General features: G+C 36.3%; 1 protein-coding gene across 6 annotated transcripts in view; it reads left to right on the top strand.

Annotated features, from left to right (window-relative positions):
- The window catches only part of slc12a7b (solute carrier family 12 member 7b), a 74,345-nt gene that overhangs the window by 26,654 nt on the left and 22,191 nt on the right, over positions 1–25,500 (top strand). For all 6 annotated transcript variants that reach the window (XR_014029223.1, XR_014029224.1, XM_081353216.1 and 3 more), the window contains exons 2-8: positions 14,901–14,995; positions 15,761–15,892; positions 18,521–18,667; positions 20,001–20,055; positions 20,288–20,418; positions 21,423–21,664; positions 22,526–22,737. Coding sequence is in view for 4 of the 6 variants with exons in the window: in XM_081353216.1 (XP_081209342.1) it covers positions 14,901–14,995; positions 15,761–15,892; positions 18,521–18,667; positions 20,001–20,055; positions 20,288–20,418; positions 21,423–21,664; positions 22,526–22,737 (1,014 nt within the window). In the remaining 2 variants the exon portion in view is untranslated. The remainder of the gene's footprint in view (positions 1–14,900; positions 14,996–15,760; positions 15,893–18,520; positions 18,668–20,000; positions 20,056–20,287; positions 20,419–21,422; positions 21,665–22,525; positions 22,738–25,500) is intronic.

Here is a 25,500-nt window from a genome sequence, read left to right as displayed (position 1 = left end):
ATCAGGATTGTTGAGCTCATTTCTCACTGGTTTGGTGTTTCTATCAGGATTGTTGAGCTCATTTCTCACTGGTTTGGTGTTTCTATCAGGATTGTTGAGCTCATTTCTCACTGGTTTGGTGTTTCTATCAGGATTGTTGAGGACATTTCTCGCTGGTTTGGTGTTTCTATCAGGATTGTTGAGCTCATTTCTCACTGGTTTGGTGTTTCGATCAGGATTGTTGAGCTCATTTCTCACTGGTTTGGTGTTTCGATCAGGATTGTTGAGCTCATTTCTCACTGGTTTGGTGTTTCTATCAGGATTGTTGAGCTCATTTCTCACTGGTTTGGTGTTTCTGTCAGGATTGTTGAGCTCATTTCTCACTGGTTTGGTGTTTCTATCAGGATTGTTGAGGACATTTCTCGCTGGTTTGGTGTTTCTATCAGGATTGTTGAGCTCATTTCTCACTGGTTTGGTGTTTCGATCAGGATTGTTGAGGACATTTCTCCCTGGTTTGGTGTTTCTATCAGGATTGTTGAGCTCATTTCTCACTGGTTTGGTGTTTCTATCAGGATTGTTGAGCTCATATCTCACTGGTTTGGTGTTTCTATCAGGATTGTTGAGCTAATTTCTCACTGGTTTGGTGTTTCTATCAGGATTGTTGAGGACATTTCTCACTGGTTTGGTGTTTCTATCAGGATTGTTGAGCTAATTTCTCACTGGTTTGGTGTTTCGATCAGGATTGTTGAGCTCATTTCTCGCTGGTTTGGTGTTTCTATCAGGATTGTTGAGCTCATTTCTCACTGGTTTGGTGTTTCTATCAGGATTGTTGAGCTCATTTCTCACTGGTTTGGTGTTTCTATCAGGATTGTTGAGCTCATTTCTCACTGGTTTGGTGTTTCTATCAGGATTGTTGAGTTCATTTCTCACTGGTTTGGTGTTTCTATCAGGATTGTTGAGCTCATTTCTCACTGGTTTGGTGTTTCGATCAGGATTGTTGAGCTCATTTCTCGCTGGTTTGGTGTTTCTATCAGGATTGTTGAGCTCATTTCTCACTGGTTTGGTGTTTCTATCAGGATTGTTGAGGACATTTCTCACTGGTTTGGTGTTTCGATCAGGATTATTTAGCTCATTTCTCACTGGTTTGGTGTTTCTATCAGGATTGTTGAGCTCATTTCTCACTGGTTTGGTGTTTCTGTCAGGATTGTTGAGGACATTTCTCACTGGTTTGGTGTTTCGATCAGGATTATTGAGCTCATTTCTCACTGGTTTGGTGTTTCTATCAGGATTGTTGAGCTCATTTCTCACTGGTTTGGTGTTTCGATCAGGATTGTTGAGCTCATTTCTCGCTGGTTTGGTGTTTCTATCAGGATTGTTGAGCTCATTTCTCACTGGTTTGGTGTTTCTATCAGGATTGTTGAGCTCATTTCTCACTGGTTTGGTGTTTCTATCAGGATTGGTGAGCACATTTCTCACTGGTTTGGTGTTTCTATCTAGCCTGGCTCCGCCCTCCTGCGTACTTCCGCTCAATTTTATTTCCCTTCAGTACTACGTCTGGGATTGTGGTGTATTCTTTGGTTTTCTCCGACCAAATTTTTGGCGGCCCAATCAGCAAACAGAGGGAGTGGCTGAGAACGATGACGTTGATGTTGTGCGTTAGTTTGAGTTGTAGGGTTACGTCACGACCAAAGGTTAGCGATTGGTTATGGCAGATCCAGAGTGACTCTGGGCAGATCCAATAGTTTTAAACTTCAACAGAATACCCGCCTACAAGGAAGTTAACGCTTGTCAATGGAGAGAGGCCAGACTCTCTGTACAAATGAAATGTACGAGAGTCTGGTAGAACCAGGCTAGTTTCTATCAGGATTGTTGAGCTCATTTCTCGCTGGTTTGTTGTCATTCAGAACCTTACACTTCCTGTTTCCTGCAGGCCGAATTCTGCTTACATGTGCTGTGGCCGATAAGACCCTGTGTGTGTTTCCCAGTGTGTGTGTGTGTGTGTGTGTGACACATTGAGCGCTGACCTGTCGGCTCGACATCCTTTGCCGGCCACTTTCCCTTTCCCAGCTCGAGTTCCTCTGGAGAACAGCTTTCTATGCCATCATTCATTTTTACAGCCTAAAAAACTGAGAGAGCAATGGCCAAACATGTAGCACTTCTCCTTAACAGGTTGACGGCTTCCTAAGAAGCCAACGGCCTGAAGTAACCTTAAAGTTATAGGTGTTTACACCAGATAACAGTGCAGAATCAGCTTCATAAACTCTGTGCCTCTAAAAATAATAAGACACACTGAATGTCCTGTTGCCTATTAAGAATTTGAATGTTTTACAGGCCTGGATTATGTCATTGGCTATTTTCTACTGTTCACAGATTGGTCAGATAATGCACATCACCGTCACCCATATGTTGTGTCCAGGTTAATTCATACATAGACCTTTTTGACATTTCTCTTTTTGAGTGGCTTTTTGTGTAGATTACTAGTGTAGCAACTACTTTACAATTGTAACATTTAGTTTTAAGTTTATTCCCCAAACGTTGGTACTCGTTTAGTGTTATTTAAGTATTGAGACACTTGTTATTATCATTAATATTTTTAATTTATTTGTAATATTTGAATATTTTTATTTTTATATTTTTCATTATTTTTATTTTTTATTTTTATTTTAGTAATTTAGTTGATTTTTTTTGTTATTTTTATATTTTTTTTAAACATGTCTTTATAGTTTTTATTAATTTCTATTTCAGTTATATTAGTACATCAAGGTAAACTAAATGAAAATGAGATATTTTGCTTTGGCAGCTAGATAAAAAAAAAAATGTTTATAAATACAGGAATGAATCCTCTTATTATCGTTGTGTGTGTGTGTGTGTGTACGGAACATGACTCGCTCCCGAAACTGTGATGATTGACAGCGTGCTAAACATACAGTAGCAATACTTTACCGCTATTTTTTTTACCAAATTAATATTAAAGCGACCAAAGACCCATTTTGTTCTGTGATTTTAACTAAAGCACCGTCTACAGAGGTCTTGACATGTTGCCATGTCCGCATATTATAATGCTTTATATTGAAAACAAGACCAAAATACGGCGACCCACACCTGCCTACTTTATGAACTCCATAAACTGGATCACTTTATGAGCCGAGCTCATATCATACGCATTTTGGGCTTGTTGTTTGAGCTTGGCACATGAAGTGATCCAGTTTATGGAGTTAATAAAGTTGTGCTATTTTGGTCTTGTTTTTAATATAAAGCATTTGAATTTATTTTTGGTTTATAATGGGCTTTTATGCATTCCACTTTCCTGCACTACATTTGGACACACGTTTTGAATTTCATAATAATTCCCCATTGTTCCTCACACATCTGCCTGCGTGTCTTAAAGGGATAGTTCACACAAAAGTGGAAATTCTCACATTATTTAATCTCCCACATGTCATTTCAATATCATATGTTGTCATTTTTTGTGGATCACAAAAGTCAAATTTTTTGTCTTTTGAAGCCGTATGACCAAAATTTCAGAACTCTGCATTTTCAAACTCATGCTTTGAATCTGGAAATGCCATTTTAGTGTATAAAGGTTTAAATTTTAACCTGTTCCTTACATACATATATAGAAATATAGCGCTTGAGTCATATGGATTATATTATGATACTTTTAAGGTGATTTTTAGTGTTTTTTTTACTGCAGAATTTTTTACTTAGTATGTTTGTCTTGTTTTCCAGTACAAATATCTAACCATTCATAAACACTGTAAGAAATAAAATCTAGATTTTTGTTTGGTCTTGTTTTCAATATAAAGCCTTTGTATTTATTTCTGTTTATTATGAGCTTGTTGTTGTTCACTTTTTTTCTTGCAAAATGGCAGCACATATGATTCATGGTAATTCAATGTGCTTTGCATTAAAAGCATTTGAAAATGATCATAACAGGTTTCTTTAAAGTTTGTTTTAGAACACAGACCTTCATGCAAACGTCACTTAGTCCTGCTGTGTCACGTCTGTAATCTAATCTTAAATATCCAGTCATGCAGAGAGAGATTTCTGTGGACAGAGAATCCGTGATGCATGTAATGTTAACAGACCGTCAGCTCTAGACTCTGAAAACAACGGCCGATTGAGTTCTCTCGCTGAATCACTGTTTAGGGAACACGTTGTGTTTGTTATTTCGTCCTGTCCTCCAGTAGCCGCTCTCCTTTCAAACGTGGGTTTAATCTTGCGCTTGTTATTGCCCGCTGTGTGCGCTGATTCACTGCTGCCATTGCATCAAGATGTAATCGCTCCTTCACTTTTACAGCTCTGGCTGACGCACACTAATCACAGGCTGGAAAAACATCTGCTGCTGCTGCTGGAGTCCATTAGAAACTCAATTAACCGTCGTGAATGAACAGACAGAGTGTACAACTCTGTACATCAAGTATAAGTTGACTTGTACACAACTTAAACATGTTAATTTAAATGGTGTTTTGCATTTTTAATCAAATATGTGACCCTGGACCACAAAACCAGTCACATGGGTGAATTTTTTTAAATTGAGATTTATACATAATTTGAAAGCTGAACTAATAAGCTTTCCATTGATGCATGGTTTGTTAGGATATTTGTCAGAGATACAGCTATTGAAAATCTGGAATCTGAGGATGCAAAAAAATCTAAATATTGAGAAAATCTCCTTTAAAGTTGTTCATTTATGTTTGCGATTTTGAACATTCACTCACAAAAATAAATGTTTTATATATTTACGGTTGGAAATTTACAAAATAAATTCATGGAACATGATCTTTACTTAATATCCTAATGATTTTTGCCATAAAAAAATATATTATTATTTGCCCCATACAATGTATTGTTGGCTATTGCCACAGAGATACCCGTGCGACATGTGACTGGTGACGTGATCCAGGGTCACATATTCTAATCTTTTTCCAGCCCATTCAAAAATCGAGTCGAGAAAAAGATATCACTTCTGTTTCATTCATTACACTGAAAGGGAAGGTGAAGTCAAGCACATTTTGTCATCCATGCAATGCATACAGACCGCACTGTGCATGGTGCTCATACTATACACTACAGCAATAGAGTGACTGCTTTTCTGAGCACAGTCATGTTCAGGTAACACTGATCTGAAGCACATCCATCATTCCTCAGTGATTTACTGTCTCCCTCTGCTGGGGAAACCTTAATAAATATTTATAGAGATGAGATACGGCACCGGCACAAGTGAAGTTATTTCTTTTGCCCAAGTTTTTTTTCTGCAAACATATAAAAAGTACTCCAATATTTACAAAATGAGACAAGATGTCTGAATAAATAGATGTAAAAGCAACAGAAAAGTATAAAATAGCAACACAGACCCCCCCACCCACAATTTACTTTAAGACCGGGGTAAAGCAAGGAAAACTACAATTTACCTTAACAAGGCGACATAATGAACAACACTCGTCTCAAGTCTTTGTGACATGCAAGATTTATTGTATTAAAATTTAAATGCAAAAGAAAAGGCATGAGAGTTGGCTGTTTTTGTCAATTTTAAGTTTTAATTTAAATTTTTTCAGATTTTATTATAAGTAGGCTACATGGTTAAATATTTTACCACTTGCTTGAGCAACTTAATATATAAATCTATATAGAAGTAGCATTGAATAATACGTTGTTTAAATTGTGTTTAAACGTCTATTAAATAGTGTTTATGTGTACAAAGAGAATCGCAATGCTGACAAAACTTTTTTTTAAGTAAAAGTTGCTGATAACTTCTGGATTTGAAATAAAAATAGTGAGTATGTGTTTGTGGTACAGTCGTGGATCAGTTACGCACTGCAAACGCAGCATATGTGAAAGCACTAGCGCGTGCTGCTCCTGCACCGCATACACACCGCAACACGCACCGCATACACACTGCACACAGAGTATGTGTGAAACGGGCGTAAGGCCACCAGAAGAACCAAAAAAAAAAATAATAATAATCATCATCTGTACGGGTTTGATGATTTGCTGAAGTCATTTATAGGCCTGTGTGTGATTTCTGTTCTTATAATGGACACAATGAAATAACATCCTCATGTCCCAGTTCTGTATTTTCTGCCGGGTCAGAGGAAGTGAGTGTGTGTGATATGAAGAGCTTGTGTGTCAGACAGAAATAATGACTGTCAGACAGAAATGGAGACCTCAGTGTTGAGCTTCAGATACAGCTCGTCTTTGCCATGATTATTATCAACGAATCGCAAGCTTTAAATCTGTCTTGATCCTCCTGAAGGGGTCATATTGTCGTGGTAGTAGTGGTAATAAAAATAATTTCCTATTGTTGTTATTAATAAAGGTTACTAGTATTGTTACAATTAGTATTGTTTTGTTTATAATATTAAAATTATATAATATTATTGTTATTATTATATTATTATGTTAACAATAATACAATTACTATTATTGTTAACAAAATGCACTACTATTTTTATTGTTGTTATTATATTAATAAAATATAGTTTTATTTATTGTTACTATTATTATTATGTTAATATTAATAATAATAATAATAATTAATAATAATAATAATAATAATAATAATAATAATTATTATTATTATTATTATTATTATTATTATTATTATTATGACCCTTTAAGAGGATTTATTTCTACAAGAATAGATGGAATTCCCTTTTGTTGTCAGTTTTGGTGATCATGATAATCTTTTATCAGAAATGTAATCAAACATGTTTTAAATCCTGGTTTGATGTGATTTATTTTTCGTTCTGATTTAGTTTTGCCAATGTCCTGCTGTAACTTCAAAACCTGATGAAATGCAGCGGTTCACACTCATAAAGCTGAAGCTGATGTGAACCATCCCCCCATCCCCCCATCCGCCCATCCGCCCATCCGCCCATCCGCCCATCCGCCCATCCGGGGTTTGTGTCGATTTCCTAATGCTTGCATCTTCCCTCATCTTCAGGCCAGTGTTGTGAATGACGAGTGTCTGTCATGCGTGGTCCTCCCTGCTTCAGGTCCGCTACGCTTTATAAAAAGGACAGGATTTGGTTAATCTGGTTAAGTGATTACTGCCCAGTTCACATGCTGATGAAGAGTCACTCCACAACCAATTAATGTGGCAGTCGTAAAGTCAGTTCCTGCAATAAAGCAGCAGTGTGGAGAGGAGAGCTGTGTGTGACTGATGAAGACTATTCACAGTATTACACCACCTCAACTGCCTCGTTGCTTAAACAAATAATAATAATGCAATGTTACAGACTCAAATTGTCATGAAAATATTATGTTTTAATTTATCTTTGATTTGGTTAACAAATTTTTTTTTCCCTCTATTTTATGTATGGTACGTATTTAATTAAATATTTTTTTTAAAATATATATATATATATGCACATACTTTTTTTTATATAAATATGCATACATGAATATGCATATATTATAACCATTTAAAAAGTTTATAAGGAAAAAAGATGATTAAAATAAAGAAAAACTTAAAAAACTATTATACATTTCTAAATGTTGATTAAAAAAAATATGATTGGCATGCTATGCATCAACAATTTTCATTACTAAATAAATAAATATTTTAATTCACTTAATTTATTTAATATAATATATAATTAATTATTTTGTTTATTTAGTTATTATTTTTTAAGGGACATTTTTGTTTCTTTAGTATGATAAACAATTGTGGATATCAAGTGGCAACCCAACACAATACCAATGCGTATCATGTTTCTCGCTCTGTTGTATCAAATATGCCTTTTATTACGTGAAATTGTTTAGAAACTGTTTTTCGGATGCGCAGTCATAATGACTTCGCTGACGTATAGCTTTAGTGTGGTGGAATGCCATCTATCTATCTATCTATCTATCTATCTATCTATCTATCTATCTATCTATCTATCTATCTATCTATCTATCTATCTATCTATCTATCTATCTATCTATCTATCTATCTATCTATCTATCTATCTATCTATCTATCTATCTATCTATCTATCTATCTATCTATCTATCTATCTATCTATCTATCTATCTATCTATCTATCTATCTATCTATCTATCTATCTCTTTCTCTATCTCTCTCTTTCTCTATCTCTCTCTATCTCTATCTCTGTCTCTGTCACTCTCTCTCTGCACTGCCTCCATCAATCACTTTCCTACCTTATATCTCTTTATCCCTCTCTCTCTCCCCTCTCTCTCTCTCCTCCCTCTCCCTCTCACTCTCTCTCTCTCTCTCTCTCTCTCTCTCTCTCTCTCTCTCTCTCTCTCTCTCTCTCTCTCTCTCTCTCTCTCACTCTCTCTCTCTCTCCTCTCTCTCTCTCTCTCTCTCTCTCTCTCTCTCTCTCTCTCTCTCTCTCTCTCTCTCTCCTCTCACTCTCTCTCTCTCTCTCTCTCTCTCTCTCTCCTCTCACTCTCACTCTCACTCACACACTCTCTCTCTCTCTCTCTCTCTCTCTCTCTCTCTCTCTCTCTCTCTCTCTCTCTCTCTCTCTCCTCTCACTCTCACTCACACACACACTCTCTCTCTCTCTCTCTCTCTCTCTCTCTCTCTCTCTCTCTCTCTCTCTCTCCTCTCACTCTCACTCTCACTCACACACACTCTCTCTCTCTCTCTCTCTCTCTCTCTCTCTCTCTCTCTCTCTCTCTCTCTCTCTCTCTCTCTCTCTCTCTCTCTCTCCCCTCTCCCTCTCTCTCCGCTCCTCCCCCGTGTCTGGGTGAGTGGTTTAGATCAGGGATCAAGCGCTCAGGGACTGATGTCTCTGTTATATTGGCGGCGTCACAGGCGCTGATCATCAGAGCACACTATAGTGTCGTCCCAGCGTCCTCAGGCTTCAGGGGACACCTCGCCCTCTCTCTCTCCGTCAGCATGGACCCGGGGTCCAGCTCCTGCCCGCGGGGTAAGTGCCGCTCGCCGCCCTGGATTCACACTCTCTGGTGCCCGTGATGCCCGTGGGATGGTGCCCATGAGGTGTAAACTACATTTACAAAATTACGGGTAACTGGATAGTAGTAGTTTGTGTAAACTGACTTTTTGAAGGTCGTGACGAGTTGTTGAGCTAGCGCGCGTTTTCAGTTCAGTTGAACATCTTGGGTAGGCGATATTTTGTTGTTTTAATGTTGTCAACCAAGAATATACCCTGGTCTTCATTTGAAGTTGATGTTCTGGACCTTCACAATCGGCTAGAATGAGATATTTGGCCATTTTAGTGTTGTCAACCAAAGTGACCTTTAAAATGAGGATTACAGTGATTCATTTGAGGAAAAGTGCATTTTGAAGGATATGATGTGATTGGTGAAATTGCGTGAAATTGAAATTGCTGTTCCTGAACGTCACAATCAGCTAAATGAGAGATTTTTCCATTTTAACGCTGTCTCCCAAGACTGACTTTAGTCTTTAAGTGACATTTGGATTTATTCTTTTAGCAGATGATTTACAATTGAGGAATATAATAAGTGATTCTCGAGTTACAGTAGTCTTACAGTGCTTTATTAGACATGAAATTGAAGTTGTGGATCTTCACAATTAGCTAGAATGAGATCAAACAGAATATAATGTTTTCCAAACTGATATTAATTGACATTTGTGACTAGATGCATTGAGTTAGTCTTACTGTAGTTCTTTACCGGAGCTTTACAGTCAGCTACAACAAGATATTTGTACTTTTTAATGTTGTCAATGACAATATAACCTTTTCTAAACTAACGTTAGGTAACATTTGTGACTAGTTTCATTGAGCTAGTCTTAATTTACAATGAAAATGGGAGTGAAATTGCTGCTTTGGAACTTCTCGATCATCTAGAATGAGATATTTTACTGTTTTAATGTTGTCAACCAAACTATAACTTTTTTTAAACCAACTTCAAGTTACATTTGTGACTAGTTGCATTAATATAGTGTCAATTCTTACTTTAGTAGACATGTAATTGTGGTTCATAAACTTCATAATCAGCTGAGATATTTTGGTGTTTAAATGCTGTCAATCAGAATATCTCCAGAACTCACTTTGAGAGACCATTTAAAGTAGTGACAAGTTGCATCAAGCTAGTTTTAGTTTACTTTCTGGATCTTTTAGGATATTAATGTTATGAATATGACCAGAATAAAACCGAATAGGTTTTTCAGATAGAAGATAGGTTGGTGTTTTACGGTTGTAAATAACAAACATCTTTTCTAAACTTACTTTAAGTGACTTTTCCAAGTCTGAGATCAGTGTTGTCTTTGTACTTTCTTGAATTACATGAATGAATGATATTTTGGCATTTAATGTTGACGATCAGAATATTGTAAAGTGACTTTGAGTGTCATTTTGAAGGCAGCGTTTGTTGTACACGTTTGCGTGGGCTTATTTACTTTGCCAGACTTTGGGCCTTCTAATTGCTTGACATCCGTGTTGGATAAAGGGATTGGAGTGACTCTTTCTGCCTCCGTCTCTTGCACAGTCAGCCGGTGTAAAACATAGCTACCGTAGGCCGCTTAAAGATCAGAACCAGAGAGAGCTTAGCTGATATAAATAGAGCATGTGGCCATTTATTACCACAGAGGCTGACTGACGCCTACCTGACGTGTTAATTTCAGCCTTTCTTGCAACAACTTTTTGCAAAAAGGTTGAAAAGAAAGTTCTTAGTTGTTCTTCTTGCCAACTCCAACTTTTATGTTTCTGGAGAGCAAATAGAAGTCCTTGGTGTGTCTCTATATTGAGCACCTGTGCAGCAGATATCAGGTCCACTGGTCCGTAAAGATGGGCTGATGTTCAGGTGGAGCTGTCGTCTGTTCTTTTGTTAAATACAATAATTTTTATTTTGTGAATTTTAGTATTTTATATATATATATATATATATATATATATATATATATATATATATATATATATATATATATATATATACATTTTTATTTTATTTTATTTTATTTCATATTATCTTATTTTCTGTTTAAATAATATTTTCCCCTCAATTATGTGTAAAATATGTCTCAGATCCCCCCAGGTTTTTAGTATCTTATTTTATTAATTTTATTTGGTTTCATTTATTATTTTTATTTTATTTTATCTTATTTTGTTTTATTCATTTTTATTATTTTTCCATTCTGTTTTATTTTAATATTTTATTTTATTTTCTGTTTGAAATTTTTTTCCCTCAACTTTGTCTCTGGTCCCCTCAGTTTATTTTTCTCGGTTTAAATGTTTTTTTTTTTCTCAGCTTTTGTCTCCGGTCCCCTCGGGGGGGGGGGGTTCCCACCTGTTTTATAATGCAGCAGGTGAATATTGTGTGTCTGATCACTTAAAGTAACAGCACAGTCTCCTCACCAAGAGAGAAACTCCAAAAGAAACACTTTTGTTACTGACAGTAATAGTGACTTGTTTGTGTAAAGGCATGATTTCCTTTGGCCATCTCTGATGTTGTCACTTTTATTAGGGTCAATCTTCATTGTTGTGATCACCAGCATCCAGTTTAGTCTCATGCGTTAAGAAGGCTGAATTCTCTGTGAGATTATTGCTATATGTGATCTTTGACTTCCATGTCCACAATTAGAGTGTTTGTAAACACTCGGCTCGGACGCCGCCACTGTCATTGCTGGAAAGGGAATCGTCTTAAGCCAAGGACGCGCAGTGTGGCGCTGCTGATTGGATGAACTTGATGATCTTGTTGGTAATTTTGGCTGGTCCCATCATAGCTCCAGTTCTGCTTTGGTTTAAGCTTAATTAATTGTTTCCTTCCTGCTTTCCATTTTGCCCACTCATTCATTCTCCATGTGTGTTTCCATCACTGGATGAAGGACTGTGACGTCAGCAGTGATATAAGCACGTCTGTAATCTAGGTCATTCTGATGAAAGTGGATCACGTCTCGTGAGATTGGTCATACTGTATCAAGTGTCTGCAGTCATAGATGCCAATGTGAACGTGAACAGTAGAATAAAATGATCATTTAATGCCAAAACGTTTAATGTTTTGCTCGTGTTTGAAACTTTTGTTGTCCTGATTACATTCTCCATAGATCTTCACAATATACATTAATGTCTCTGTCAATAAAAGTGCTAAAGGCCCAAAATAAAGTTTTAGAAAAAAACTTTTAGAAAGTAATCATAAAATCCTTTTAATGCATTTTCTTAATGCATAGTCCTTAAAATCTAAGCTCTGTCCAACTTTTTATTGTTAAATATCTGGTGTCGTTCTGAAATATATCAGATTATGGTTGTAAAATAGGTTGCAAAAATGCAATTGTCATTGACTTATTGACGATAACAGCAGCTCTGCAGTTCTGAACACAAATAGAGTTGCTCAACGTTTCTCATTTAAAACAGAGTTGCACTTTGAGACATTACTAACTATAAGTAACTTTGCAACTATATGTCAACTAGCAGTCATTAGAGTATTAGTAGACTGTTAGGTCTGGGTTACGTATTAGTGTTCAGGATAGTAGAATAAGTTGACATGTCATTGAAAAAATATAGTCAGTAGAAGGTCTGTTGAGGAGCGTTAAAGTCAAGTGTTAGCAGATATTAAGCAGACAGTTTATTAATACTCTAATGAGAGCTAGTTGACATGTAGTTGCAAAGTTAGCTAGTAGAAAGTCTAAAGTGGACAATTGAAATAGTGTTACCTAAAACAGTTAAAAAGATAACAAAGAATAAACCATTTTAATCTAAATGTACAGATGGTCTGAAATGCTCTTGAAAAATCCTGGTTTCTGATGAACATTCTAGTCATAGTGAACAGTTCAACACCTCAACACAGACCGTTGGCTGAACGTCTGATGCATAACTGGAAACACTTCAGTTGTTTTTAAGTCGTCATCTGATTGGTTGAATGATGTCTGGGAGACGTGTGTGTCGCATTATTCAATGGTCCGCCTGGAAACAAAGCCGTCATGACGCCAATACCCCTCGCGGAAGAAGAAAGCAGTCGTGTTTACAACTGTGACACTGAGAGCTCACCAGGATCAACTAAATGTGACCCTGGACCATTTTGTCATCTGAAAGCTGGATAAATAAGCTTTCCATTTGATGTATGGTTTGTTAGGATAGGACAATATTTGGTCGAGATACAACTATTGAAAATCTGGAATCTGAGGGTGCAAAAAAATCGAAACATTGAGAAAATCTCCTTTAAATTTGTGCATTTATGTTGGATTGTGCTGCATTCACTCACACAAATAAATGTTTTATATATTTACAGTAAGAAATTTACAAAATATCTTCATGGAACATGATCTTTACTTAATATGATTTTTGGCATAAAAGAAAAATCGATAATTTTGCCCCATACAGTGTATTGTTGGCTATTGCCACAGATAAACCCGTGCGGCATGTGACTGGTGACGTGATCCAGGGTCACATATGGTGGATATTCAAAAGTATGTGAAGTTTGCGACTCCATTGTTGCAGTAAACTTGCAAAACGTTCTTGAATGAATCATTTATTAGATGTACACCGGTCTGTTATTGCAGGGACATTGACTTTACATTTTCACGCCCATTAAACATGACGAGACACAAAATGGACTGTGATTGGTTGCGTTACATGTCAGTCAAACGTCCTCTTGGGCAACCCTTGGCCAATGAAAGCTGTGATAGAGTCGAGACCTTCTGCCATCAGTCTGAAGCTGTTTTGTACTGTAGAACTGTCAAATGTGTTGTTTGAATGCACTTAAAGATGCTTTGAATTAAAGCATCCATGTATTCAGGTGTGTTCAGTGCGAGCTGTGAATTTAGCATCACTTTGAGAACTTCAGACACATAAATCTGCATTCCAAACAATCTGGACTAGTTTCAGACCAGTTTGCAAATGCACTATTGTTTCAAGCTGTATAAGAAAGTCCACATCCATATTCGAGCATCTTGTGGTTTTATTGCATAATCATACACAGATTTTGATGGATCGTCAAGCTTGGTCACATTTGTAGTGTCTGGCAGGCTTACAAAAGCTTCTTTTTTTTTTAAGTTTACCATTAAACATACTCTTGGACTTTGTTGTTTACAAAGTTAAACAGTTCAAACATTTAACTTATCTTGTACCGCTGCGATGTAATTTAAACAAAAAGAAATTGACATGTAGGAAAAACAAGAAAATACTATTCCTAGAAAAAGGTTCTATATAGAACCCAACAGTTCTTGACTCAATTTTAAAGAACTCTTTATGCCAAAAAGGTTCTATTTAAGGTGGAATTCCTTAAATGATTGCATAGGCTTTCATGTTAATGGGTTGTTTACATTTTTTTTCTAGTGATTAAGTATGTTTATGAGCTGTTTAATTAATTAATTTGATTAAAATAGAAAAATCCATAAAAATATCCAATGATGGGAAAGTCTAATTATGTACCTTTTCTTCTTAATCTGTCATGTATAATTCAGTGTGTTGCTCGCCGTTTCTTTGTTATTATTTGTAAAATTTACTAGAGATTTCAGAGTGTAAATTGTTTAGTTCAAGCTAAGAAACTCTTGGAACAGTGTCTGTCTAAATCTGCACTGAAATGATAGGTCTGAGGATATGAATAAAGCGATGTAATCTAAAAAATAAGTCCAGCCCAGTCCAGATGTTTATGTAAAATCACTGCAATTTAACATCTATATATAACCACAAACCCAGGCGGATCAGCGGGCGAGCGACGTCCACCTCCACGTAATTGCATGTTTTAAGCGATACGTTTCAGGCTTTATAAGCGCTTCATGACGGGACGCCATATGCCGTCCTCTGCTCTGAACATCAGTGTGACTGGTGAACCGTAGAGCCACACGGGAGGACATCGATCGCCATCATGCTCTAATTATAGGAAAATCATTATGTCTGACCTACAGCAATGGATAGGAAGTCAAGTCCAGTTTTTCCTAATCTATCCCGAAGATAACACACCATAAACACCTCTCAGTTCTGTAAGCACACAGCGTTTTAGAAATCATGTGTTTTCTCTCTGTTCTGTCTATCTTTCTAATACAGGTGATGGAACCCCAAGGGAAAGCAGCCCGTTCATCCATAACACAGATGATTATAAGGGAACGCTATATGATGGGAAAAACATGGCACTTTTTGAGGTACTTAAACTTCAGTGGTGAAGTTTTTAAATGTTTATATTTCAATATGATTGAACATTGCTGCATGTCCTTTGATTAACAGTACAATAAAAAAACTAAGATTAATAATTATTTCAAGGCCATGATTTTTATTTTTTGTATTTATTTATTCATTTATTTGCATAATTTTGCACATTTATCCTCACATTTTCATCAGTTATCAATCTAAACATTTTACTTTTGTGCTTTTAAATGTAATGCTAAAATACTTATTGATTTTTACTTACTAAAATACGAATTAAATAATATTTTAATATTACAATAAATACTACAACGATGTGGATTTTTTATTTTTTTGCCTTACTTAAATAATATAATAATTCCAAAAACATTAATATCCAAAAATCTGGCATATCCTTATTTTGAATTTGACCCAGATATGTTCTTGACAATATATATATATATATATATATATATATATTATTGTTTTCAGTCAGAACAAACTTTGTGTTTATTCTCAAGCCTATATTTGACATCAAGCCTGTTTTCCACATTCTCGTTTCATGTTTATGATCACAAATAAAGTCATTCATGGGTCATGATGTTTATTTTTGTATATTTTTATGATTTCGGACGGACAAAGCTGTTATTATGTCCTTTTGATTCTGGTCTCTGCATTTATTTTTGCCGTCCGAGACATTGTAGAGGTTTGAAATGAGTCGTTTGTGTTTGCCGGTTTGGAATACAGCGGTTTTCCATCAAACATGTGACCTTTTACACTTTCAGGAGGAGATGGACAGCAATCCCATGGTGTCTTCGCTGCTCAGCAAACTGGCCAACTACACGAACCTCACGCAGGGCGTCAGAGAGCACGAGGAGGCCGACGAGGACGAAGGTGCCAAGAAGAAAAAAGTCAAGGTAACATACTTTATCAAATACCCAAAACATCATAAAGACAAGTATTTGGACCATTTCCTTTAAAGTTGGCATTAAAGACTAAATTCATTTTATCTGTAGACATGAATGAAAGCAGCAGAGCTTTCAGGATGTTTGAAGTTTGTGTCTGTGCCCTGCAATCTAAAACAAATCAGACACACATTCTCTACATTCTTCCAGCCTTTGTTGAGAATTCGACAGGAAATTAATACAGGTCAGATTGTTTGGAAAGTCTGATTACAGAAGCAAGTCGGAAATGACCTGAAGTTCTCTTAGTTCTGTTGTTCCACGCCCTTATAAAGAGTAATAAAGGTTCTTTATTGGCATCGATGGTTCTGTGAAGAGTGCTTAACATCCACAGAATCTTTCTATTGCACAAAAGGTACTTTATAGTTGAAAAGGTTCTTTTCATTTTGTTAAATGTTCTTCACACAAGGAAATTTTTTTATTTTTTTTAAGAAGTGTTCACTAGCCGCGTTTCCATTACCCTTCAAACTGCGCAAATTGAAATTGCGAATTGAAAATACGCCCAATGGAAACCCGTCAATTTCGCAATAACTCCCATTTATCGCAAACATATTTTTACGCTCGCATGAGGAGGTTTTTCAGGCAATTCGAAAAATAAATATTTTGCAAAACTGCAATGGAAACAGTTTTTGCGCATTTACAGGTCACCTGACGTGATGACACGGTGTGTTTGGACAGAATACGAGACAGAGTTCTTTATTAAATTCATAAAAGACAAAAGAATTACAGGAATACTGGATTCTAAACCTCAAATAAATGCCACAATCAAGACCTCGACGCAGATATGAGGGAGAAACACCCAGAAACACCTCATATGTGCCGCTCTTAAGTATAATAAGGGTCGTTCTCTTACCATTAATGCTTGGAAAACACACACACATCTCCTTCCATTAATAATAATGGCTAGTGCAATTAATAATGGAATGGAAATGCGCCTACTGAAAGGTTCTTTAGGGAACCAAAAATGGTTCTTCTACACTGTAAAAAATATATTTTTTGATTTTATAAATGATTATTGGAGTACTTTCTACTTAAAATGTTCATGTTTTGTTACTTGTCATTCCTTGTAATTATTTACAATGTAATCCCATGTAACTATTTGTGAAATTTACTAGCAATTTCTGAGGGAAATTAGTTTTATTAAAGTAAATCCTACACTGTTTTTCAGTGTATGGCAGCACAGCGAAAACCCCCTTTTGAAATCCTTTATTTGTATGACCAGTCAGGAAAGGCAATCAATTTTAGTCTGAATAGACGCCATATTTTATTTAACTCCAGAAAACTTGGGTTGAATTGCCCTGACAATACAGACCATTCTGTCTCCTGTCTCCCTCAGCCTCATTTTTATTCACTTGAAAAAAATACGATGACATCTATGGTTAGTCTTTAGCCGTATGCATAGATTTATTAACACATGCACAAATGCAACTATTTTCTTTGTTTTCCATTTCAAGCCCAGAGGGCATCATCATAATGAGTTCTCGTGGTTATTTCTTGCGAGTAAGTAAAAATGTTTAAGCAATGGCCAGGCAATACCCACAAAACCACAGTCCCCAGCCAGTCTCCTCGTCTCTGGGCATCTGTGATTGGTGAAGCGGGGCGAAGGCGACGCGCTCTTATTAGTCCTGAGACGACTGGCTTCAGATGCTCGGACTGAAACTGCTCAAGTCTTCTAGTGAAGAAGCGAAATTTTGGAGGAAACATCTAGGAACCTCATGGGTTTTTATTTGATTCTATAGTTAATAACTAAAGTTCATCCATATCGTGTAATTGACTCCAGCGGGAACAGTGTCGAGAGCGTTCATCTCACTCCGGTATGCATTTATTAGTATATGCATTTGATATTTTTTTGGTCGTGCAAAATCTGGCTATGATTTCTTTTGTATCAAGATTGAAGCACATCATAAGCTTGGTTTGGGAGGAAACACTGAATCTCAGGACTGGGTCATTTATGATTTGAATGGATAACATAACATGGATTATGCCTCTTTTACGGCTAAAAGCTTCCATCGAAACATTAAATGTACATTTAGATGCACAGCACTTATGGATGAGATCTAGATCTGGTTTGCATTGCATATTGCGGGTGATTTTTCCCTTGTTTTAGTTTGCCACAGAATTGAATGTGATTTTTGTTAAAACTGGTTTTTAAAGCACTTTAGGTTCAGAAGATAAATATCTTTTTATCAAGAACCTTTTTTTTTGCTGAATAGGGTTCTTGAGTTCCTATATGGTCATTTGGAGATAAAAAATATAGTTTTTGATGTTTTATTAAAGGTTCTTCACATCAGTATTTTGATTTCTGGGTCTAAAAAGCATCAGTATACAGGTTTATTATTGTTAACTAATGATAAAAATACATGTTCGTCACTTGAAATAAACTAACTAAAATAAAATAAATAATACTTTCTTTATTTCAGCTAGTTGCCAATGCAACATTTCTCATTTTCATTTAGTTTCCGGGTTTTTATATTTCCAACTGTACGTCCCTACAATCATTTTTTGCTGAATTATTGCATCCATGTACAATCATTTATTATACATTTTCTCATGCTGTCTTTTCCGTGTTGTCTCTCTGTCCAGAGTCCACAGATGGGGACGTTTATCGGCGTCTACCTGCCCTGCCTGCAGAATATCCTGGGAGTGATTCTCTTCCTGCGAATGACATGGATCGTGGGAACGGCGGGAATCATGGAGTCCTTTATCATTGTGTCCATGTGCTGCTCGTGTGTAAGTCCAACCGTGTGAACTGGAGACAGTGACTGAGGAAGCATTACATTAGCTTTTGCTTATTTAAAAGTAAGACACAATTATCATCTTAAGTTCCCAAGATAGTGTGTTCCAGATAAGACATTTGAGTTAGGATGCTGTGCAATCATAATATTTTACAAAGTCATAAGTGAACTAGTTGTTTTTCTATATATGTGTGTGTGGATCAGTTCTGTCCGTTGATCCTGCAAGTTAAGTTTAGCCTCCTTCCTCTTTCGTCTGAACTCAGACGTGTGTAATATCCTGTGCTCAGAAGTCTTTAACACAGACGCTTATTTATAAACCACATCAGACAAAGAGATCAAGCATCTAATTCACCTCAACCTTTACTTACTTGTGTCATTATACGTTTCCGGTGATTGTGTCACGGTCGAGTTTCAAACACTTCGCTCTTTCATCATAGCGCTCTTACAGGAACCATCAAGATCTCAGCGTTGCTTATTACAGATAAATGGCAGATAGAGAGGCGTTTCCATGTGCGATTGAATCACATATTTACTTCTTCACTTAGGAAAGTTAAATCAATATCAAACCAGTGCAACACACCGTTTTTCTTCCTTAATGTCTTCGTAAAACAGGGATGAAAAGTGCAAGACTGGACTTGAGAGCATCAATCAGGAATTGATTGGATGGATGGTGAAAATTTGTTCTATATGACAAAAGCCAGAAAGAAAAGTTATTTATTATAGACGTGGAGCAAGTTATTACATGGATGAATGATAACAATGTGCACAAACAAGGGCAATTTTTAGTTTGTACATTTCAAAAAACTTTCACAAAACAAAAAAACTATACATTATATATTTAAAAAAGAATATATGTTTGTTTTACAGTTTATATTAGCAATCAGAATATAAACTGAACATATTGAAATGCATACTGGGTATGAATCTGATTATAATCAGAAACAGCATTAAAGGGATGTTGATAAAAATGGCAGCTCTTTGTGTCTGTATTTGGCTAGTAAAGATCACTCAATCTTCTTCATTCAAACCGCTTTATTTCAAACGCTAAGCCCTGCTGGAGGTTCATGGACGTTAATTGGCTTTAGTCCAGTAGCTTTCCAGAGTACAGAGCGAGAGACGCAGGGATTTAGTGGACGTTCAGCTCAAGGACACTCCAACGGTAGGGCCGGATTGCATAACACCCAGATGCAGATGACCTTTAACAGAACTAAATGTTCCTGGACAAAGAAAAGGAGAACGTCATTACTGTACTGTACATTGCTATCTTTATTGATTGAGTTTCATCGACTTAATACATCTAAACTAATAATTGTATTTTTTTTTTTCAGACAATGTTGACAGCCATATCAATGAGTGCCATTGCTACAAACGGTGTTGTTCCAGGTATTACATTTTGTATTTGTATTTTCATTTTTAACAGGAAATGACATCATGGTCAATTTTAAACCTCAAACACCCAAGCTGCATGGTGGATTATGGTGTTTTTTGTAACTCTACCAATGGTTTCCTGGTAGAACTGACCCTTTTTTAACATCGAGGGCTTGTCGTCCTGTGTCACGTTTACTGTAAGGATGTTTAATGGTATTTACTGTAATGATTGATGATGTTTTCCCAGCTGGAGGCTCCTACTACATGATCTCTCGGTCTCTGGGCCCTGAGTTTGGAGGTGCTGTGGGACTGTGTTTCTATCTGGGCACCACGTTCGCCGGGGCCATGTACATCCTCGGTACCATCGAGATCTTCCTGGTGAGTGTTGTGTGTCCAATTACAGTCTATAGTCAGATTAGGTCCAGAAAATCCAAAGAGCGGAGATTTTAGAAACAGGTAATCAGCCGCTGTGACGTAACGATCATCCAAGAATAACTTTAGACTTTAAATTGAGGAATTATGCCCTGTTTATTGTGTGATATATTGAATATTTATGACATATTTGCAATGATTTCACTGCTTATATAAAATACGGCAACATTGCATTTGGTAATTTTTAGTCATTAGACTAGATTTGTGAGTATAAAAGTGTTTATTGTACAAAAAAATAAAGTTGAAGTAAATTGACTTTTTTTTTAATATTGCATATTTATAATATAGAAAATTGTTTGAATTTTAATAGTTCATATAAAAATAAGAATAAAATGCTTAAATTAAATAAATAATAAAATTGGACTCAAATAAAAAATAAATACTTCTTACAGTACATTACTATAGAACATTCTACTATAGTAGAAAAAATGTTCTAAAGTAACACAGCAATAGAAACGAAATATTTTTTTATAAATATTTAGAAAAATTGGGTCTTTAACCATTTAACAGAAGTTATGAACAAAGTCCACAGATTTTTTTTTTTCTTCCAGTAAAATTAATAGGATATTTGTTTAAAGTTATCTGGTCTTTAGTCATGTTCTCAAAACATTAGTACAAAAACATTCATAAATCATTCATGTAATGTTGTTTTTCTGAAATGTTTTAATTGGATATTTGCCTAACAGTGTTTAAAGTTGCTTTAGAACGTTCAGAGAACTGTAACGTTCCAATAATGTTTGCAAAAGGATACAATGCAATGTTTCCTTAATGTCCACATAGCCAAGAAACATTTTTAAAAACATTTAAATAACTGGACGTTCTTGAATGTAACTTAATGGGAACATAAGCAAAACGTTCTTACCAATCCCATTCCCGTTTTCCCCCATTATTTCCTCTTTATTTTCTTCTATAAAATCAAATGAACATCTTTATTCTGTGTTGTGCCACAGACCTACATCGTGCCCAGCGCTGCCATCTTCAAGGCGGAGGAGAAGGCGCTGGAGGCCGAGGCCATGCTGAATAACATGCGTGTGTACGGCACGTGTTGTCTAACACTCATGGCTGTGGTGGTGTTCGTCGGTGTGAAGTACGTCAACAGGCTCGCGCTGGTTTTCCTGGCCTGTGTGGTGCTGTCCATCCTGTCCATCTACGCTGGCGTCTTCAAAACCATCTTTGAACCTCCGGTGTTTCCGTAAGTCAGATGTTAAAGTTCATGAAGGTTCAACAGCGATCACTTATTCAGGAGCCTTAACCCAAACCAACCAGCTCATTATACACACTCAAAAAAACATTTCTGCTACTTTTTCAGTTTACTTAATTAAAATGAGTTAAAGCAACACAATTCTTGAACATTCTGTAACAATTAAATTTTGTTAAATTTGGGTACATTTGTAAAAGGGAGGTTAATTGGTTTTGATTTTTGCATTTGTGACTACATGAATAACCATCTGGACGTGGATTTCTAGTTCCCAGCATGCATGGAAATGCATTATAATTAAGTGTATTTATTTAGCGTTTCTTTTTTCTTTTCTTTTTTTTTTAGTAAAGGGAAAGTTTAGAATAATTTATTCCCATAATATCAAGTTATATTTTTGTGAGGCTATCGTGCATAAATTTTTTTCTGAGTTTACTAACTTTATATAAGTCTACAAGACATGATTCTAATAAGCTTTGAATAAATTTACATTTACATAAAAAGTTACATTATTTTATTTTATTTATTTAAACACTTTTATTTCAATGCACTTTGATTTGAATAAAAAGAGAATTTTTACTTCCGAAACCCAACTATTTCCCTCTATTGCTTCAAAATGCTGAAGCCTCATTGTACTGTATGTTTTACAGCATTGCTTATTTGGACTAAACAGAGTCTGTTTATAGATTTTATCAGCATTGGGCAGCTCTCAGTGCGTTTTGTTGAACCACAAACATCCGCGGTAGTGTTTGCTTCACAGGCTTTCTCAATCACCACAACCCTCCTGACAATAAACTCTGATTTAAATCTGCAACTCGTCTTTTGAATTCTTTCTAAACGCTCTTTCGTCCTCTCCAGGGTTTGTTTGTTGGGCAACCGCACCCTGCAGAACCACGGCTTTGACAAGTGCATGAAGACAGATATAATAGACAACGTGACCGTGACCACGAAGCTTTGGATGCTCTTCTGTAACGGGCCGGAGCTCAACGCCAGCTGCAATGAATACTTCAGCCTCAATAACGTCACCGAGATCCAGGGCATTCCCGGCCTCACCAGCGGAGCCATTTCAGGTGACGGCACACCTTCTGCTTCACTATTGCTGGAACATTGATGAAGAGTTTGAGTAAAGGAAATCAAAATGGTCCTTTTATACAATCTTGTACAAGTTATCACATGTTCCTGATCTTCTCGTGCAAGATTCATCAGTTATTTCTAGAAAAAAGAAGTTTTGGTCATTGCAATCTTGAACATCCACTCTGAAATAAGTCACATTGTGGAAGTTGCATGTGCCGTTTTGTGTTCATTTTAACCTCAGCTTGCTTTTAGTGTTAGTTGCTGTAGAAATGTGTGTAAATGACTATTAACTGTTCAATCTTATACAGACGTGTGTGGCGTGCGTGTCAGAGTAGCAGTTTTCAAACTTTTTGATACTATTTTCATATATAAGAAATACATTTAATGTCTGAGAAAGATGTTAAATGTGATGACCAAAAAAAATTGATTCACAAATTAAATGTTTGGCTTTTACATTGTCATACTAAAACAAATTGTTAAAATATTATCTTGAAAATTTGAAATTTCCTGTTAAACATAGACTAATAATCCTTTATTCACATCTTTTATCAATAATCTTTGTTTTATGCACATTTATTTATTGAAAACTCCTGCGTTAGAGCATTACATTGACCTCTGACCCCAAAGGTCTCCACTGTAGAGTGGCAAGAGTTCAAGAGTGGTAAATCTGTAATATCTCCTCTGATCATTGCCATACGCTGCTGTATTCGGCTCAAGCCCATCAGGGACTCCAGGGTTATTGATCATGAAGCCGCTCTGGCCTTTTGAATGTCATGGATGCTGTCTGCGGCTCCAGACTGGATTCTGATGGATTTAAAAGGCCAGGCCTGACATTAAAGTGAGCAGAAATAATTGTTTTCACGCAGCATTACAGAGTCTGGCCTGCAGTTCTGTGTAAGTAGGTCAGTGCAGAAAATTCAAGTGATGTTTCACGGCTTGTTCTCTGTGCCCATTTGTCCTCATAATTTGATCAAACTAGCACAGTGCTTGTGTTTTATAGTATTAACGTTGATTTTAATGTAGTGCATGAAGAAAAAGATCACTTATAGTACTTTATATTACACCTTTCATGCCTGAATGAAGTACTTATGGGCTGCGTCCAAAATCGCATACTCTCTTGAGTAGGTACTTATTTTGAACAAGTAATTACTTCATGGCTGCTAAAAAAGTACATTCTATATAGTATGAGAGTGTGTAGTATGAATGTAATCTGGACGTACCACATCCGGCATGTTGTCATTATCATGTGACCTACCAGCGTCAGTTGCGTTGCTTCACTAGCCGCGTTTCCATTACCCTTAAATTGCGCAAATTGAAATTGCGAATTGAAAATACGCCCAATGGAAACGTGTCAATTTTGCAAAACCTCCCATTTATTGCAATTCAGGCAATTAGAAAAAGAAATATTTCGCAAAACTGCAATGGAAACAGTTTTTTGCGCATTTTGCCAGTTCTTTATTAAATTCATAAAAGACAAAAGAATTACAGGAATAATGATTTCTAAACCTCAAAAAAATGCCACAATCAAGAGCTTGAAGCAGAAATGAGGGAGAAACACACAGAAACTCCTCATATGTGCCGCTCACAAGTATAATAAGGGTCGTTCCTTACCATTAATGCTTGGAAAACACACATACATCTCCTTTGATTAATAATAATGCTAGTGCAATTAATAACATATAATAGTGGCTGGGATATAGTACATAAACCTACCAATGTCCGTTGCCATGGTTTTTGGAATGATTTTACTTATCGCGAGAGGTTAAAGAGTTAGTTCACCCAAAAATGAAAATTCTGTCAGTAATTACTCACCCTCATGTTGTTCCAACCCTGTAAGACCTTCGTTCCTCTTCGGAACACAAATTAAGATATTTTTTGATGAAATCTGAGAGCTGTCTCACTCCTCCATAGGCTTCTATGTGACTGAAACTTGCTGACCCAGAAAAGTTTTTAAAGAGATCGTTAATATAGTCCAAGTGACTACAGTGGCTCAATCTTAAGTATATCAAGTGACGAGAATAGTTTTTGTGCGCAAAAAAACCCCAAAATAACGACTACACAGACGCGCTGCGCAAAAACACTACGTGAACCAACTCGAGGCCCAGAGAGAAGGAAATGAATAGTGGAATAAAGTCGTTATTTTTGTTTTTTTTTGCGCACAAAAAGTATTCTCGTCGCTTGATAAACTTAAGATTGAGCCACTGTAGTCACTTGGACTATATTAACGATCTCTTTAATAACTTTTCTGGGCCAGCAAGTTATAGTGTCTTAGAAGCCTATGGAGGAGTGATCCGGCTCTCAGATTTCATCAAAAATATCTTAATTTGTGCTCCGAAGATGAACGAAGGTCTTACGGGGTTGGAACAACATGAGGGTGAGTAATTACTGACAGAATTTTCATTTTTGGGTGAACTATCCCTTTAATGGAAATGCCGTCATTTCGCAATAGTTTTTTGTCGACATTTGAAAAAAATCGAAAAAGTTTTGCGCAAATCTGTAATGGAAACGCGTCTACTGTCATTCATAAATCTTCTTCATTGGATGGTAGAGTGTCACTTCAGAATCTCACCGGAAAAAGTAGGTCATCCGGGGATTTGTTGCCTACTCTTTTATGAGTAGCCGACTGTGAATTCAGACATACTGTACTACTTTTGTCACATACTGTTTTTCACCTACTATATAGTAGGGAAGTGTGTGATTTCAGATGTAGCCCTGACGTTATCTAGCAACATTACAATAGTTCCATTAGATAATGATAG

This window comes from Scardinius erythrophthalmus, assembly GCF_964197995.2.
Source record: "Scardinius erythrophthalmus genome assembly, chromosome: 22".
Taxonomy (NCBI): domain Eukaryota; kingdom Metazoa; phylum Chordata; class Actinopteri; order Cypriniformes; family Leuciscidae; genus Scardinius; species Scardinius erythrophthalmus.
This window is presented reverse-complemented; position numbering and strand designations above follow the sequence as displayed.